Source organism: Neopelma chrysocephalum, unplaced genomic scaffold (genome assembly GCF_003984885.1).
Source record: "Neopelma chrysocephalum unplaced genomic scaffold, ASM398488v2 Primary Assembly neopelma1_72, whole genome shotgun sequence".
Lineage (NCBI taxonomy): Eukaryota > Metazoa > Chordata > Aves > Passeriformes > Pipridae > Neopelma > Neopelma chrysocephalum.
The window spans coordinates 6220545-6232813 of record NW_020897732.1 but is presented as its reverse complement, the minus strand read 5'-3'; the positions used below and the strand labels follow the sequence as shown (position 1 = coordinate 6232813).

The window sequence follows — 12269 nt, the reverse complement described above, 5'->3', positions numbered from 1 at the left end:
CAGAAACCATCATAACCTACTAATCATAATGTTATTTGTAGGTCCTGAAAAGCAGTGATAAATCATGGCATCCTCACCTGACATCAGCTTGAAGGAAAACTGCTACAGGACAAGTAACCACTCCTACTCAAACATAAAACTGTGTGGCTTCTACAGCTGGTGAATGGAAAGCAATACCCAGCTGGGGTGGGATGAGTGGTGTATGTAATGATTCCCAAGTGACTTTCAAACTGTCTCTGATAGCTAGATCTGCTGCACAATGCCTGATAAAATGTCATGGGTCATTCAAATTTGTCATCTTTCACACCTTTCAGTTTGGCACATTTCTGAAGCAGTGAATGACTTTGTTTCACAAGGATGAGCACTGGTGAACTGAGCCTTAAAATTTTGAGGGAAAAGAGCACCAGTCAATTTTAATGCTGGTGGCATTTATGCCTCTTGATGAAATGGCATGGTTTTTGAAATGACTCTTTCCAGCCAGAAATAAGCAGAGTATCAGAAATCCTCTGTTTCATTGTGAAAATGGACGAGATACACCAGAATTTGTGGAGAGTCCACACTGCTATGTTGTTTGACCTTAGAAAACATATCATTCTGACACAATTCTCTGGGCAGACACTCTCCAGTTCTGCAGTAGATCTCCTAGCTTTACCAAGTCCTGTCAAGTCCTGCCAGCATGCTGGCACTGGTAAAACTAACATCCAGGTTGCCAGTACAGGAACCACAACCCTGCCTGAAGGGTCAGATCAGTCTGCAGCAGTCTGGGGATGAGTATCTAGGATCCATCTGACTGAACTGCTGGTTGATCTGGGATCTTCACCATGCTCCTCCACCACTCTCAAAAAACTCCAACCCCAGCCTGAGCTCTCCCTCCCAACCATGCCTCTGCTTAAGCCCACAGATGTAGTCCAGCATAGTCACATATGTACAGCAGCTCTAAAATCCTTCAGCCCTCTGCTGAGGAGCAGGATGGGTCAGGGAGTCTCAGAATATGTGCAATCCACTGAAAAAAAAGTTCTGCAAATCAAGGCAGCTCAACTGCCGGGAAGAGACAGTAAGGCACAACAGAAGCAGGCAGTGCAGGGCAGGGCTGGCAAAGGGCAGCACACACAGGCTGTCAGAGGAGTCTCACAAAGAGCATTAGAAATGAGTAGCAATTTGGTAGAGTTTGTAATCAGGGACTTGTGAGACTTGTGACACAATTTGTGATATTATGTTGCGCCTCACTAGCAGATAATTCACATACAACCAGTTACCACTTCCTGACATCTGTCATTAAAACTCTGATTGGGATGAGGCACAAAGCATCCCACATGTTCCTGGCTTCTGTCCTCCAGCTGTGGTGGAAACAGAAACTTCTTGTTCACATAGTGATGCATGCCAGAGTTGCAGGCTTCACACATGGGTGATGAAAGCAGCCACACATGTGTGTACTTTGATACATGGCCTACTATTCCCAGACACTGCTGTGACTTGATCAGACTCAGAATAACAGGATTGACTCTTGGCAGGAGTAACATGACACCGGACTCCCACAGTGTTCAGTACTGAATTTTACTGTTTATGATGGTGCAAGACATTTTTTTCTGTAGAAGTCACAAAAATATTCAGATGACAAAAAAGGAGAAGTGTAGGTCCAGACTAGGTCCAGTCCTTTTTATGAGCTTGCTACTTGACAAAAATTATGGAAGCATGGACAACACAAAGCCTTTCCTTCTACAATAGTTGTCCTAGGTGCTTCAAAGGCTTTCTGTGTGATGGACAAGCTAGAGGTTCTAGCTTTTCTTGGTATTAATTTAGGTCTACTATGAATATGAGATGCCTCTAACTGTAGGAAATGCAGCTGTCTTTCAAATCAAGAGAGCACATAAACCTGTTCTGAGATGGACGAAAGCTTATTTGTTTGGTTTCTTAAAAGGTACAGTAGACAGATTTCCTTTCTTATTCGGTACAATGCAATAATGAATAAAAACATCCCTGAATTATGTGGGATCTTTTTCTTTGGCTCTTGGGTAAAGCAAAAAAAGATGTTTCCAATATATAGCTTAACCACAGAGATGGAGAAGATGGAAGATGACCCTATCTAATTTTTTTGTGTGTGGATATTAGAGTTGAAGAAATTTTGAGTATGGTATTGGGATTGCTGTAACTTGGACTGCTATATGTAAGGAGAAGATCAGAATTCTTTAATAGTCAGCAGCCTTTGTCCTCCTGACAAACTGTCTAACGCCGTGAACAAAGTGGGATCATCACAGCAATAAGGTGCCTTGCAGAAATCACCAGACCACTGGAATGGGATTCTTTGCAATAGGTGCCCCTCTGAGAAGATAACCTCACTGTAGATACCTAGATCTGAGCTAATCAACCACTTCCCTTCATTTCAGTGGAGGGAAATTGGCATTTTTACGGTGTTTCATTCAGTTTATTTTAACTATCAACATGGTGCACTAGAAACACATAATTCTCCCCCACTGATTAAAAAAAAAATCTGGATGAGGTCAGCTCTGTATCTGTGCTTATAAATCTGTTACTAAACTCTTAGTAAGAGACTCTGGTAGCTTTTGACAGTAAGAATATATAATACATTCACTCATTACCTTTTTGAAGTAATGAATGACTGTATCCTTATAAACCATATGCTACTCCCTCCTTGATATTATTTACTTCAAATCATTCCTCTTTTCTTATAGCATTTTGATTAGGAAAAGGATCACTCTCTGGATATGTGCAGCCCAGATAGGAAATGTCACTCTGAAGAATCTCATTTTGTGCTCATTAAGAGCAAGTATAACTGAAGGTGGATTTACAATTACTCAAAGACAAATGTCAATTACCTTGGGGGCCTGAAAGATCAATAAAAAGAATATAAAGCAAGAAAAAAATAGCTTCCAAACGTACATAAAGAGCATTACCTGGAGAACTCTACTCATCCATTGAAAACTGTCTTCCTCTGTGGAATCTGGCCTTTGCTCAGCAACAATAACTATCCTCTCATCGTGCAGCACACTCACAGAAAACACTGCTATTCTATAGAAGGAGAGAAGTGTATTTAGTGCAAGGACAGATGGAAAAACCTGTCTTCTAAGTTAAACCTCTATATCTGTGATTTCATTATCTATTACTCAGACTATTGATGCAATTACTATTTTATTTATGGGGAAAAAGCAACAAGAACAGTTTTGGGTAATAGCTCTGGAGGAGAAATAGCGGGCTCTCGTTCTAGAGTCATGTAGTGAGAGCAGGATTGAGAAGTGAACCTTCCTGGGGCTCTAAATTTGGGTCACACCAAGGTTGTTGCTAAGCTGCTATATAACAGCCAGCATAAGCACCTTTTTTGGTCCCATCTTAGAAGAAAGTAATTGCAACATCATTTTGTCTGCCACATGATCGAGTGCGAGCGTATGGTACAGCAATAGGCTCTTCAGATGTTTTAGATGTCTGCTGCTCCGTTTCAGCACATTAGGAAGGTGACACAAGGAACCACAGTCAATTTCAAGAACTTAAACGTTAGGCAGATTAGAAATGTTCAAATCAGACAGAAAGGATCCTGTTGAGTCAACACCTTCAGAATTAACCAGCTGCTCAAATGAAACTTTTAGCAATCACAGTTTCAAGACCTCGGTATTTAAAGTTTCCCTCAACACTACCTTAGGCTTCTCTCAGCTGTCTCCTGGTTCTAGCAATGTGAACAGCACTGAAGGGAAACAACAGTGCAGATCAGGCACTGCTTTCTGAAAGTATTTTGGATCACTTACACCTCCTCTAAGCAAAATAAAGATTTCTACATAATGTAAGAAAAGAAAGGATCAAACCTTCCCCTGTAGACAAATTTCATTGGTTCCACGGCCAGTGCTGTTGCTACAATGTCATCAGCATTATGTCTTCTTCCACTGACAACCATCAAACCATCCATTTTGCCGATAACAAAGACAAGTCCACCTGGTCCTATAAAGCCTAGTAGTCCGGTCCTGATAAAAGGATATTCGGTGATAGGGCCACCAGAACTGGTCATAGGAAACACCTGTAAAACAGAAACACAGGTCTTCATTTCTATACACACAGATCATGCTGCAAAATATTTCAGGCATGCTCCCTCAGATGGCTCTGCTGGAACAAAGTAAATAGGTCACTGGTGATGCACTTTACCCTTCACTGACCATAAGGGAGGGTCAGGAAACTCCTGCACTACTCTGTTTACCACACACATCTTCTGTAACCATGACTCTAAATCATTTACGACCTTAAACATATATATAAATCAATATCGACAGTATTGAATAAAACCACACACTGTGCAGACTGCAGTTAACCTGAGGTTCTACGAAGAGGTTACTGAGAGCTTAACTCATGACCACTTCAGTAGAGGTTCTTTTCCATACCACAATCCCATTTCCAGCACAGTGTTAAGAAATAAGCAGGCTAGAAGTGAAGCTATTTTAAGGTACAGTACATTAATGACTTGGAGCTGACCACATTTTTATTTAAGGTCAGTTAATTTCTCAGAATACCAGTGATAATGTCTTCTGTACCTCGGCTAAAAGTGAAAATACAGCCCTATACAGTACCTCTCTAAATGTCTGAACACCAGATGCATACATGATGTCCCCAGGACAGATTTATACGGCTTTTTCTATCCTACTCAGCACAGTCTTATCCTTCTGATACATGAGTTGCATTCTGACACAACCACACTTTCCTGCCATTGCTTCTTTAAACTTAAGTAGTCTAAAGACAAATTAAGACAATGGCAAGTGGAGGACCATGGCTACACAGTGTTCTTCAAGGCTCATTTAAAAATAAAGGTCAAATTCTGCTGCCAGACGCCCATGGGTGACTCTTATTGAACAGATTTAATGCTTAAACATCCTCAGCCATAACTCATTTCAGGAACACAAAAGTTTTTGACTCTCTAATACCTGCAACACAAATTACACAGTAAACCAGAATAGAGATCCACTTGGAGACGACTCTAAAGAACATACTTAACTTTAAAAATGAGTGGTCCTGCTCACTCAATGGCAATTTATTTGTTTATCATTAGGAATAATCCTGAATCAGCCTAAATATGCTGTAAACTGCAGTTATGAATTATGAATAGGTAGGCATTACAATTACAATTACAAGCAAGTACTACAAAATGAACGTAAGTACATTTCAACCCTGAAATACGCAAAATTCAGGATCATGACTCACACTGGGTAATGCCAATTGCACTTGCAGCACAAAAATCAACTATCAACAAATTTCAGATCACAATAGCATGGTAAAACTCCTGGCTTCAATAGCAGGATGTAGAATCATATCCACTTTTCCCACTAATTATACAACGTACAGTGTTTACAACATTCAGTTTTTCATTTCGCAGGACATATTAATCACATTTGGTCTATTAAAAATGGTAATAACAGAGAATTTGTTAAGGGAAATCAAAACATACTTGTGATAATTTTTACCTTAAATATTAGAAGAGCTTAAAAATCTCAGCTCAATTTTTTCAGTATTTCTCTAATTTGTTCAGCCCGTCATACTGGCTTCAGCAGAAGTTAATGACAACAAGTAAGCAGGTACTACAGAGCTATCAATACAGCTATCTGCACTGGAGCTGGCATACAGATTCCACAAAGCCAAAAGGCTTTCACCTAAGGCAATGCAAACAAAAGCATGTGGGGACTAATTAGAAAAAGATTTCTTTGCTCTTCAGATGCTTCTTGAAGATTACATCTGTCAGGATTCTGTATAAATGCAAGTCTGTATTGCTGGAATTGCTGTGGAATTGTTGGAAGCTGCTTTTAAAGATATCCAGCAGCCTCCTTACTGTTTCCAATAATCAAATTCTGCACTTAGCTAGCTCGTAGACTTGTACAATATTACCTTTTGAATTTTGTCTTTCTTCCTTCTTTCCTTCTGATTTTTTCAGCCTTTCTGATTTTTTCAGCCCCTGGTATCTTATTTGAAAATTAAAGTAAAAGCTCTTCAGAGCCAAAACTAAACTCACATAAAGATCCACTATTACACTTAATGAAATGGGCTTCATCTGGCTAGAGTACAGGTCCCAAGCCACAAGCATTGATTATTACTTCTATTCTACTTCTACTTACAGAATTCTTCATAATTCTATTGTTACTATCAATATTTTATGTCAAATACTACCTTGAAACAGAAAAAGTTAAAAAGGGAGGATTTTATATCACATTTTTTGGCCAACTTACCTCAAAAGTATTTTTGGTCATGCCCGAGAGTCCATAATATGATGTACCCGTTGCAATAGCACATACACAAAGTTCTCCTATTTCATCTGTTTTACAGAGCTGAGGAATTCCATCTGGCTTCACTGAACACATTATAGCTAGAAGGAGAACAAAGCACTTTAAAAAAATTATAAAATGAACTACAGAATAACAAGTGCTGTGGGAAAGACATCATGGTGTAGCTGACATAAATGAATTATATGTAGACTAATGTCTAGCAATAAGTTTCTTGAACATTATGATGTTCAATATTATCAAATGTTATTTGTATTATAAATAATATTTATACAAAAAATGCAAAGATCTTTATGTAAACTCAATCTTTACACTGATGACAAAACCTATTTACCTTGCTCTTTAAAATTGCAGTTGACCTGCAATATTGCTCTGAAATGTGACTGTGTTCCCAGCTTTGCATACTGAAGACCAGATTTGTCTCAGTCAGTACAAAATGAAATACCCTAATGGAGTCTTTGATAATTATTATACAGCCAGGAGGCAGGCAACCAGGAAATTCACCTCTCAGAAAGTAGCAAGTAACACCATATGAAAGATCAAGATATTCCAGCAGACTAGTATGGTTGTTTTACTGAGAATTTATCAGAGCTCAGACTCCCTCTCGCTGGTCTTACAGCCCTGCAGAGACAGCAGGAGCTAAATGGGAGAGATTAGAAAGCACTGGTCTGAGAAAGAAGTACTATTTTATGTCAGCCATGTGAACAAGAATCAGGAATACTGCTTTAGCTATAATCCCTGGAGTTGGAGTACAGCATTTGTAGATTTTGTGGTTGGAAAGAGAATATGATGACCAAGGGAGAGCAAAAATTAATCAGCATGTCTTTTAAATACAAGTGTTCAGAATCTTGAATGACCTTTCTCTCACTCAGAGGGTAAACAGGAGAGTGTACTTTCATTAAAATGATCAGAACATAGTATGAAGTGCAACACAGAACATCTATTATAATATCTTGCATGATAACTATTAAACAACAGCCAATCATATCTTCCTTCATTTTAAGTTGTTCAACTGAAATTTTATGATGCATCATTATATTTAATTGCTTTTGTGTATAACAAGCATTCTCTTATGAAAAACTACAGTATTAGCCTTTTCTAATATCTGTAACACCTCATTTAAAATTTAGCTTTCTTATGAAAAAAGTTATCTTCCCCTTTAGAAGCACTGGTTTCAGTTTGAATTTATCAACATGAACTGTTCAGTCATACCTCCTTTATCTAATTGGGTGATAGAACAAGATCTTTGGAAAAACATTCTGCAAGCTTTCAGATAGCAATTTTGTTGATCCTTAGCATAGGTTATGAAAAAATTCCTTACTGAGTCTCATCTGGGTCAGAGTTATGGATATTTATAGCCTTATTTTTTCTGCCAGCATCTCACAGTTAAGGAATAGATGTTCTGATGTGGTGGCAGGTTGTTTAAAACATGTGTAACCTGAGCACAGACAGCCACTGAGGTAAATGCAGAGAAGAAATTCTGGGATTTCCAAACCATCAAGTTTTACAAGGTAATGCTTTCGGACTAAAATGCTTTCAAGGACACGTTATAATCCCAAATCTTGTAGTCTGGCAACAAAGTACGCCCACCTGTGACTTTGTACCACTAATTAAACCGATGAATCACGACAAGTTTCAAAGAAAGTTCCTTACCTCCTGGCATCACCAAGCCAACATCCTGGACAGTGAGAACAGAAAGCTTTTCTTCAGAGTCCACTCGAATCACTCCATAAGTGAGACCATGCATGGACAGAACTCCTCTTCCCGGTGGCTGGTTGCTGTCATCTGTTGGCCTACAAGCACGGGTTAGAACATCAGTGCACCATCAGGCAAACACAATCATTCACTTATGCTTAATGGGCTCCTGCTGCAAATACTCCTGTGTTTCAGAGTTTAAAATTTCACCTTCTTTTTCCCCCTACTAGACCCAACAGAATCCTGTTTTTCAGTTATTTCTGACTAATTACATCTGTTAACTCTCATTCAGTACCCACCCACATATGCTGAGATTAAAGCATCACCTAACAACACCTTGTATTTAATTTTCAGATAGATTAATAAAGATTGCTTGATTATCCAAGTAAAGGCTTTTTGCCTTATTTTAAAAATACTGAGAGGCGGTGCAGATAATGTGGAGGGAAACTGCACTCTAAAGTTTTGGAACTGATCAGAAAATAGCTTGATAAACTCTCTATATGTTACCTATTTTAGGGCAACCTGGAACTAGGACTAGGAAATCAAACTTACCTGCCAGACTAAAAGCCTAACTCTTGCATACTGCTATCAAAGCCAAGATTAGAACACAAGTATGCTTTCTTTAAATCACAGGTATGTCTTCCCACTCCCAATATTCAGGCATCTAAAACTACTAAACAGAAGAAATTAGATTGTAGTAGATTTACTGCCAAAATGCAAGGACTTCACCATCTTCATTTTAGTGCATATAAGTGAATTCTTCCTATACTAATTTACCACAACAAATTGCTCCTTCATCAGCCATGGTCAAAATGTTGTGGATGCGGCCTCTTTGTAACGCCTCAGTTTGCTCAGATTCGCTGCTGACATGCTGTAGAATTCCACAGCATCAGCACAAGATGCCTGTCAACTTGTTTCAATATAAACCCACCTGCTGCATCCGTGGACACAATTATACCTACGGAGAGCGCGGCTTGAGCAAACGAGTGTTGACGTATGCAAGTTACTAAGTCAGGGGAATATGTCAGGGCTTCTCATGTCTGGAAAGACTCTTACACTGTCCTACATTTTAAAATGCAAAAATGGAAACTGTCGTGATGCTGATCTGACTGTGGATAATGCATCCACACAGAGCAGACTCCAGCTATTTTCAAGATGGATAAAATAGCCAACACTTAGCTCGCAATTCTGCAATACTAAATACTCCATCATAACACAACTATTTTTTAACAGATAATGTCCTTTTATATGACATTTCCCCTCTACTGTGCTTGAAATACTAGATGGGCCTTTGCCAGTCCTGCTCACGTAAGCCTTGCTCTGATCGCCCCTATAAATTTCAATTAATAGGTTTTATGAGGCATATTTCTCAAGTGACATCGTCAACAAAGAAAGATGTGAGCAGGCTTGAAAATGCATTAGAGCATAACAAATGGTGCTAGTAAACAAGCAGCTGTGATAAATAATGTTCCCATCATGTAAAAGGAGCTTTCAGTGACATTATTGATCAACTTTCTCTCCTCCTTGCTCCCCAAAACACACAGGTTGCTGCTCACAAGAAGAAAGGTCTCCTGCAGGCACACACAGCTGGCTCAAAACTTTCCAGGAGTAGAGGCCATCTGGACTTTCATCATATCTATTGTCTTGCATTACTTATCACATACAAAGACACTTTGCAAAGCATTTTGAGAGCAGCTCCTACTACCATTTACAAATACAATCTATTTTACCGCTGTATTTGCCAGGCATTTAAATGGGAAGAAACCTGTTTTTAAACTTTTGCATTCCCTTAAGCAAGTAGGTTCAGACTAATCTGCAATGAACTAAAGGGGAATAACATAAAGAATTCTTTGCATGACACATCCCTTTGAATATTAGGCTTCATGACTCAGCTCTAAGGCTAAAGTACCTCTAGTCTATTACTGACTGTCTTTTTCTAAATTATAAGGGTATTGCAACTGAGAACTGGTTTTGTTACTCTTCCTTGTAGGAAGTTCAGTAAAAATACACCATAGATTTTGAAAGATTCAGAACATTAACAGGGAGCTCTCTGGATCTCTGCTCTGCAGGGAGTCATTTTAATGCATACTTCAGCTGTAACTCTTTGGAACTTGTATGATAATGACTTTACTGTCAGTGGAGATGGCTTGAACAAAATGAAAAATACCACATCTCCCAAGTTCAGCTAGCATTATCCTACCATTAAACAGACTTCAAAAAAAGGAGATACGTGTTCAGTAACATTCACTGTAGTAAGAACCGCTCTGTAATTACACAGTGAGGCACTGAAGATAAAAATGACTCTTTGTTTCTTTGCATTATCCACAGTTTTATGTGCTAATAATTTTTTTGGGTAAGCTCTCAGTGCTAGTTAATTTGAAAATGAATTTCTAGTTCTTCAGAGGGCTACAGGAACAGAGTTTAAGACTAGAAAGGGCATGCCAGCCATTGCATTACGAAGTTCTCCCACTTCCTAACCTGTGATTTGGGGCAGATTTTCCAGGGCTAGCACAGGAAATGAAAACCCTGCCCAGTGCTCCGCACAAGTGATGTCTGCTGCCCATCCACCTCCTCTCTACTCTTACAAACAAGAGCTCATTCCAAGGGAGCAAAGGCCTGCACAGCCTATGGCAGGGAAACCCATCACAAGGGAAAAACACTTTGGTATAAAGTTGAGAACAGGCTGGTGGAGCTGAATGAAGGGCTCCCTGAGATCCTGTAGTTCACAGAAAGACAACTAACCTGGACAGGGTAAATCCCTGATGGATTGCTTTCCAATGTTTTAAACTAATAATGAGGTGGCTGGAAGTCAACCACACTCTTGGCCTCTTGTCTTTCTTCCTGTAATGTTCCGTTGGAAAGCTAATTGAAAATCTAGTTAAATTTCACTTGAACAGTGTATTTTAAATTTTGTGGCAGGAAGTATTTTACTTAATGCTATTATAGTGCTTTACACTTTAATACTGCATGTTCTAACATGTGAAACAACTATAAACGTCTGCAGAAACATGAACTGAAAAACAAAGCGCCTACTGTTCAAGGTACAACTTTCAGAAAACTCTGCCAAAACAGACAATAGTTATGCCATTTACTGTGTGCTACAGCACTCGTGACAGGATACTGCTGCTAAAGTACAAGTCTTATGAGGAGTGATTAAGGGAACTGGAACTGTTCAGTCTGGACAAAAGGAGGCTCAGTGGGGACCTTGGTGAGGTGGGGGTTGGTCTTTTCTCCCAAGTAACAAGCAACAGGACAAGAGGTTTAGAATGGATATTAGGAAAAATGTCTTCTCCGAAAAGGTTGTCAAGCATTGGAACAGGCTGCCCAGGGAAGAGGTTGAGTCACTGTCCCCGAAGGTATTTAAAAGATATGTGGATGTGGCACTCAGGGACATGGTTTAGTGGTGGACTTGGCAGCGTTGGATTAACGTTGGGCTCGGTGATTTTACGGGTTTTTTCCAACATAAACAATTCTGTGATTCTATACACATAAGGCTTAACAGTTTTAGTAGAATTTAGCAGTTTTAGTAGAATTTATTAATTTTATTTCTAGGCACAAACCTCTCAGATTCAAAGAGTACTTCCAGATGGTTACTAGAGTCTATAAATGGTTAAAAAGTGCCAGTTAGCCAAAAACAACCTGCAGAATGTCATAATTCTCTTTAAACAGATTAGAGTATGATTTTCCTTGATGGCAATTCCACTTAATTCCCACATTTTAATTATTTTATGCTTAGAGTGGCATTTTTACACTTCTATTTACAGAACTTGCTCTTGCATTGCAATCTATTTAATTTAAAATTAGATAAAATTATGGACATGGGAACTATAAAGCACTCTGAAGTTAAATTATTACTCCAGAAATTCTTGTATGTCTTCTTTGGACATGAACAAATTTTAAACTAAAAATGTCATACAGAAGTTAAATATGCAGATTCATACCTGAATAATTTTATCATTTCTTTTCAAGTTGCCACATACACATATACAATGGGTCTATTTCCACTGGTGTAACACAGTACCTTCGAATAGCCACAGTGAGAGCTTCTGGTGAACTAGCACAGGGACAAATGACCTCCTGTCTCAGACCTTTACTTTGGAAGACATTGAGAAATGCATCACAGGAAGAAATAGACCCTGGGGTAAAGAAAAAAAAAACAATCAGAGGAGAAAAATAATTTCATTTCTGAAGTGACACCATTCAAACTGCAAACTTACTATTTAATATATATAGGCTTTTCAGGAGAAATAATTTTAAAAGTATCCATGTCCACTGGGAAATAAGTCATAGCTGCTACAACTATACATATGT

General features: G+C 38.8%; 1 protein-coding gene across 5 annotated transcripts in view; it reads right to left on the bottom strand.

The window, feature by feature from the left end:
• DIP2C (disco interacting protein 2 homolog C) overlaps nucleotides 1-12269 on the bottom strand; it is a 308236-nt gene that overhangs the window by 61596 nt on the left and 234371 nt on the right. For all 5 annotated transcript variants that reach the window (XM_027686822.1, XM_027686824.1, XM_027686823.1 and 2 more), the window contains 5 exons: nucleotides 11980-12094; nucleotides 7917-8056; nucleotides 6210-6346; nucleotides 3813-4021; nucleotides 2913-3027 (listed from right to left, as the gene is read on the bottom strand). In XM_027686822.1, coding sequence (XP_027542623.1) covers nucleotides 2913-3027; nucleotides 3813-4021; nucleotides 6210-6346; nucleotides 7917-8056; nucleotides 11980-12094 — 716 coding nt within the window. The remainder of the gene's footprint in view (nucleotides 1-2912; nucleotides 3028-3812; nucleotides 4022-6209; nucleotides 6347-7916; nucleotides 8057-11979; nucleotides 12095-12269) is intronic.